General features: G+C 35.8%; 1 protein-coding gene across 1 annotated transcript; it reads left to right on the top strand.

Annotated features, from left to right (window-relative positions):
* The first annotated feature begins 368 nt into the window (after positions 1-368).
* On the top strand, positions 369-6,075 carry LOC144552180 (putative metal-nicotianamine transporter YSL6). The gene is made up of 8 exons (XM_078300311.1): positions 369-844; positions 1,423-1,595; positions 2,513-2,610; positions 2,948-3,085; positions 3,927-4,116; positions 4,330-4,462; positions 4,848-5,218; positions 5,382-6,075. The coding sequence occupies exons 1-8, from the start codon at positions 490-492 to the stop codon at positions 5,934-5,936; spliced, it is 2,013 nt and encodes a 670-aa protein (XP_078156437.1). The 5' UTR covers positions 369-489; the 3' UTR covers positions 5,937-6,075.
* Positions 6,076-7,022: the final 947 nt, after the last annotated feature.

Raw genomic sequence — 7,022 nt, forward strand, 5'->3', positions numbered from 1 at the left:
GAATCTGAAAGCTCAAATAATACCGGACCGTGCGCTATCCCCGAATATGCAACGCACACGTCTGTCACGCAAAATATGAGATATCTCAGAGGATAGGTACTCCTGAATTCTTCCGTCCGTTTATTATTTTTTTGAAAGACTTGGTGTCTGTTTATTTTTCTTCTTTTCGAATTTTATTTACTGCGCCACGTTCCTTACCGCGCTTTCTCTTTTTTTTGCAACCAAAGTATTAAATTCAGAAATAATTTGTATCTCTCATTTTTGTGATTCTCCATTGAAAAATGTCTCGGCTAACAACGTGGGTCCCACGAAAAAATTTAATTGGGTGAACCATTTTGTCCTTTGTAGACCTGGTCCAGTTACCAGTATTAAACCATGTATATTTACGCTCCAGAACCAGAACATTGCAATTAAATAAAAAGCTCCCTCCTTCCTCGGAACCAAATCTCTCCCTCACAAATCACAACTCTTACACCTAATTCAACGAAAATGGGAACCGAGGTTTCTTCCCCAAATGAGATCACGGAGCCACTGGTGGGTCCATCTCCGGCGAAGCCCCAGCTGGAGGAGTCGATTCCCCCATGGAGGGACCAGATCACTCTACGGGGCATAATCGTTAGCGCATTGCTGGGATCTCTTTTTTGTATCATTACGCACAAGCTTAATCTAACAGTAGGCGTTATCCCTTCGCTTAATGTGGCCGCTGGATTGCTTGGGTTTTTTCTCGTCAAGAGCTGGACGGGATTGTTGGAGAAATTTGGGTTTGTTACGAAACCTTTCACGAAGCAGGAAAATACTGTAATCCAGACCTGTGTGGTTGCATGCTATGGCCTTGCTTTCAGTGGTAATTGATTGTTTCTCTAAATCTCGTGTAGTATTGTTTGATTTAGTTTATTTATTTATTTTCATCGTTCATGTTCCTTTGCCCCCTCTTTGGGTTTTTAATTGACTTCTTTCTTCGAAGAACATAATTTGCGTTAAATAATTCGAATTTGGAGTTAACTCCTCTGCTAAATTAAAATTGAAAATTTGTATTAAGTGCATTGAAATCGCATCTTGTTGAGTTTAGATACAAAAAAATTATTTTTCCTGCTTCATATTGCAGATTTTAAGCTTTGACCTTTTGCTCATCACCTAAGTTTTGACCTTTTGAATTCGGCATCTCTTCAATTGTTTACATGTATAGTTTATTAGAGAAAGTTGGTAGCCTCTTGTTCGAAGGGCTTACAGATTGATGACCTTGTTGTAAGATATTACTGCAAAAAATTTCCAGTTTATCTCTAAATAAGAAAATTGTGCTGATGGGAAGTTGGGAACAACAACAGAAATGAGGGGATTTAAGCTATTAATGTAATTCTACATTAATTGTTGATTAATAATCGACGAACATATCTTTCTTTTTTTTCTTTTTTTTTCATTTAGGTGGGTTTGGTTCCTACATGCTATCAATGGATCAGAAAACATATGAGTTGATTGGAAAAGATTACCCGGGTAATCGTGCTGAAGATGTGAAAAATCCATCTCTGGGCTGGATGATCGGTTTCATGTTTGTCGTTAGTTTTTTGGGCCTTTTCAGCCTGGTTGCACTTCGCAAGGTACTCTGTTGCACATTTTGATTATTTTTTTATGTTTGATGTTAGGAGTAGAATTAGGGTGTTCCTAAGTTCACCAAGCCCCTTTGTGAACTTAACGAATCCGAACTGTTGAAGCTCATCTACTTTACGACTGATGCATCTACTCGCAAAAATTTTAAACTTTCGAATTAATTTAGTAGAAAGGCAAGCGGTCAAAAGTAGAAGGTTTATAAATTAATTTTAATGCATTCATTTTTTGAAACTTTTTTTACGACTTGACTATATACAAACTTAATTTGAAAATTTAAAATTTTTCTATGTAGACGCATCACTCATAAGGTAGATGAGTTTCAATGGTTCGGATTCGTCATTTGAAGTCAATCCGATAGGTTTTAAAGTTGAATTCACAAAGAGGTTTGGTGAACTTAGAAACACCCTAGTTCTACTCTTGATGTGAGATTTAATTTTCGAGAAGAATTAGGGTGCTCAGGCTCACCAAGTCCTTTGGTGAGCTTAACTCCAAAACACAAACAATGAATCCAAACTGTTGAGACCGATTTACTTCACAGAGTGATGTGTTTACATATCAATTTTATAAATTTTTGACTTAATTTAGTATAAAGTCAAGCAGTAAAATGAGAAGGTTTATACTTTATAAGTTAATTTTAATGCGTTCATTTTTTATCATTTTTTGACTGCTAAATTAAGTAAAAGAATTATAAATTTGATATGTAAACATATCATTCGTAAAGTCGATCGGTTTTAATGGTTTGAAGTCAATTTGATAGATTTTGAAGTTAAGCTCACAAAGAGTTTGATGAGCTTAGGAGCACCCTAGTTCCACTCTTAATTTTCAGATGGCCAAAGAAAGCATATGATGGTGATATTGTTCAGAATTCTGAAATCAAATTCTCACTCAATTCTAATTTATTTCATAGGTGATGGTGATTGATTATAAGTTGACGTATCCAAGCGGGACGGCCACTGCTCTCCTAATAAATAGTTTCCATACTAATACTGGAGCTGAGCTTGCTGAGTATGTATATATATATATATTTTTTAGACTACATACGCCATATTTTTTTTACTTATTGAACTGAATCAGGAGCAAGGCGGGTTCTAGTGATAGTAGTGTGAGGGTTCATATCTAAACAGGCCAATATACTTTTGGAATTTGGATCAACTTCACCTCTTTCTTTGCAAAAGCTCAAAGTTTTGTCATCCCTCGAAAATAAGAGATACCATGCATATTATTGTGCTACTAAAATTGTCCCGAATTAGAATAACACCTGGTTATAGTCTGTTCAGTGAACAGTATATTTCAGTTGATTGACAAAATAATTACAATTGTCTCAATTTTACTTGGATTGTAGAAAGCAAGTGCAGTCCCTTGGGAAGTACTTGAGCATAAGTTTTATATGGAGTTGCTTCAAGTGGTTTTTCAGCGGTGTTGGTGACTCTTGCGGCTTCGACAATTTCCCTACTCTTGGCCTTGCTGCTTTCAAAAACACGTAAACTCTTAGACCTGTATTTACCACCTTGGAATTAGTTTTGTCTTCTTCTTTAAATGGTGAACCAAGAACTATCACTATAAAAGAAAGTTGAAGGTATTAGAGTAATAAAATATTATTTTTTATAGCCAAAATGTTTAATTAAAAAAACATTCTAGAATTATTTCTTCTGCAGAATTAAGCAATCACCATTAAAAAAAAAAATCCACTCTTAAAGGTAAAAAACCAGATGTAAATTTTAGTTCCCCTTTGTTTGGTCAGTTAAATATTAGTTCACAATTTGTGGTTAGTATATAATTTTTGTAGTCAATTGAGTTCACCTTTTTAATAGTCTTTGCATGATTGCACAAGTCTTGATTGCGCCTACCATCCCCCAAGAGGACTTCAATTTAACCGTTTGTGTTGGTCCATTCTAAACTTTTATAATTAAGTTCTAAGTTGTTGAATTGATCCTCAATTTTAGTTGCAATTAACTTTAGTTTAGCTAAAATCATATTCCAATTGATCTCCGTAAAACAAAGGAGTGCATATATTTACAATTTATGATCAATCTTTAGTTCTTAGCCAAAATTAGCCTCCACGCAACCTCATTTTATTAGTTAATCCTTATTTAAGTTTCATTTAACCAAAGTCTAGCCAAAACCAACCCCAACTGAAGTTCACACTTCAATTGACAATATTGAACTATGAAGATGTGATACAAAATATTTGTTAAAAACTATTGCTTGACCTTGTGGAGATAGCCTCTAGACTTGTTACTGCAATCATTGTAAAGTTCATGTTCCATGTCTGTTTTTCTATATTAAAATGTACCTTACATTTGGTCTCTTTTTTTCTGTAGGTTTTACTTTGACTTTAGCCCGACATATATTGGGTGTGGTCTAATATGCCCACATATTGTAAACTGCTCTGTTCTCTTAGGAGCAATCATATCATGGGGCATCCTCTGGCCTTATATTTCTACGAAAGCCGGTGATTGGTACCCTGACAACCTAGAAAGCAATGATTTTAAGGGTCTCTATGGCTATAAGGTGAATATTTTGATAATTTTCTGAAAGACATAATATGTTTTCTAGTTTGCATTTTCTTGCAAAATGTTTGAACTTGTTATGACTACTTTTTTGTGTTACTATAACATGAAGAAAGTGGATTTACTGTTTTTATAACCTTCATGATATGGGTATAATTAGCATGAGCCTATATGTAATATGGTTGGTTTGCCAAATTTTTGTGCACATACGCAGGTGTTCGTGGCAATATCTCTTATACTAGGGGATGGGCTGTACAATTTGATCAAGATAATTCTTATCACCACGAGGGAAATATGCAATACACGCTCAAAGCAAGTCTTTGTTCCTGATGTAACCATCCCCCAAAGTAGGTTATCGGATTTTTTTGTTATATCATATATGTCTGGTGGTCAACGCATTCTTCATTGCTTTTCTTATTTCTTGTCTAATTAGAAAATTATTCTCCATTGCTTGAATTGTGTAAATTTAGAAATAAATTGAGTATGATTCCTTAGTGCATTTTAAGGAGCTAATTTTGTATTGTGCCAGTCACTCCTATCACCATAATGCACTGAATAACATTATCTTTGGATTCTCTTCAAGTAGGCTGTGATTTGTACAAAAAAGTTATTTTCAGTTTTATCGACTTGCTTATTATTACAATTATCAATAGGGGTTGAAATTTGAGAGTTTATAATAAGTCTCAATAAAAGAAACACCACATATTTACGTCTCTTATTATTATGTGACAGCTGAAGAATCATCGAAGCTACTAATAGAAGAGAACCTACGCAACTCAACATTCGTAAAGGATTCCATTCCGTCATGGGTTGCTGCGGCCGGCTATGTTACATTAGCTGCGATCTCTACAGCCACCATCCCTTCCATATTTCCCCAAGTTAAGTGGTACCTTGTTCTCGTCTCCTATGTAATTGCACCTGCACTGGCCTTCTGCAACTCGTATGGCACTGGCCTCACCGACTGGTCTCTTGCCTCCACCTATGGTAAGATTGGGCTGTTTGTTTTTGCCTCTTTGGTTGGTTCTAAAGGTGGAGTCATTGCTGGCCTAGCAGCATGTGGTGTCATGATGTCGATTGTCTCTACTGCTGCCGATCTTATGCAGGTAAGGATGTGCGTTCAATCAATTTGTTTCAATCTAAATTTAAAGTGGCAAACCAAACTTTTGACTCTACTTGGTGAAGTTGTGAAGCAAATGATTTTTAGGTAAACTAGTGGTCTTGTAAATCTGGCTGATTGACCAAATTGGATGAACGTCCTAAATGCAGGATTTTAAAACCGGCTACTTGACCTTATCTTCACCACGGTCCATGTTTGTGTCACAACTTATTGGCACTGCACTAGGTTGCATAATTGCTCCTCTTACATTTTGGCTATACTGGACTGCTTTTGATATTGGGGCACCCGATGGAGTTTACAAAGCCCCATATGCGGTTATCTACCGTGAAATGGCAATTTTGGGTGTTGAGGGGTTCTCTGCGCTTCCACAGCACTGTTTGGAGATTTGTTATGTGTTTTTTGTGGCAGCACTCTTAATCAATCTTTTGAGGGATGTGACTCCAAAAAGCATCTCAGCATACATCCCAATACCTATGGCGATGGCTGTGCCATTTTATATTGGTGCATATTTTGCCATTGACATGTTTGTTGGGACTGTGATCTTGTTTGTGTGGGAGAAGCTAAATAAAAAGGAGGCGGATGAGTATGCCGGTGCAGTTGCATCGGGTTTGATTTGTGGTGATGGGATATGGACTGTGCCATCAGCAATTCTCTCAATTTTTAGGATTGATCCACCCATCTGCATGTATTTTAAACCGTCATAGATGGAGGGTTGTGGCTTGTAAATATGGGCATGTACAAAGCAAGTTTGTTTTTCATTACCAATCAATTACTTTGTTCCGGCAAATGTTAAATTTATTCAATGTTATTATTCCATGTAATTCATATATGTTGCTTTATCTAGCTAGGAGTAGGACTCGAATCTAGCGCGGCAGTTGTTGCATCTGATGCGACTTGGTATGTTAATGTGACCAGTGTTTTAAAATGCGGATTTGTTCATGCATGCGGAATGCCATTGCATACCGCATATGCGGATTTTCATGCGGATTTATATATGCGGATTTTAAAATAAAAATTCACGTATATATATATATATTCATATTCATATATTTGAATTTATTTTTATATAATAACATAACCAATAATAATTTTTTGATTTTTTTAATATAAATTTTAATTAAAATACAATCAAATTATCAAAACCGCATGGAAGACTGCATAGCCGTATATTTCAGTCCGTATGGCTGCATGGCCACATATTCGGACCGCATGACTGCATTTTTAATCCGTATGACCGCATATGCGGTTACATGGAAAAACCGCATGGACATTCTAAGTACGGTTGCCGACCGCATACGCATATGCGGCCGCATTTTAAAACACTGAATGTGACACCAACTGTTTCTTTTGTAATTATTCTTGTCGTGTATGTTAGCAAATATTACGCTTCAGAAAAAAAAAATCTAGGTTAAGGGTTTCTTTTTATATTAAATCTGAACCATCTCATGCAGATGGTAATCTAGATCCAATCAATGTAACATATATTATGTTTGTAAAATTGAATGAGGGTAGCTGATTTGCCTTTAAAACAGGTCCCTTGAGAACTAATTATTTTTTTTCTGATTTCTGGATCGATCTCATTCCCATAGATTGAAAAAGAATGCATCTGCAAAATGTTCTTCCTTTTATATTCTTATTTTCAGACAAACAGAAACAATTTTTTTTTTATGCTAATTCAAGTTTGATGAAACGAAAAATTGGAAATGCTAATGGGCATTAAGGGTCTTCATACCAGCGGATGGATAAGCGATCAATGCCGAAATTTGAACTTGCCCACAACAAAAGTACGG

Source organism: Carex rostrata, chromosome 3, assembly GCF_964058835.1.
Source record: "Carex rostrata chromosome 3, lpCarRost1.2, whole genome shotgun sequence".
NCBI classification, from domain to species: domain Eukaryota; kingdom Viridiplantae; phylum Streptophyta; class Magnoliopsida; order Poales; family Cyperaceae; genus Carex; species Carex rostrata.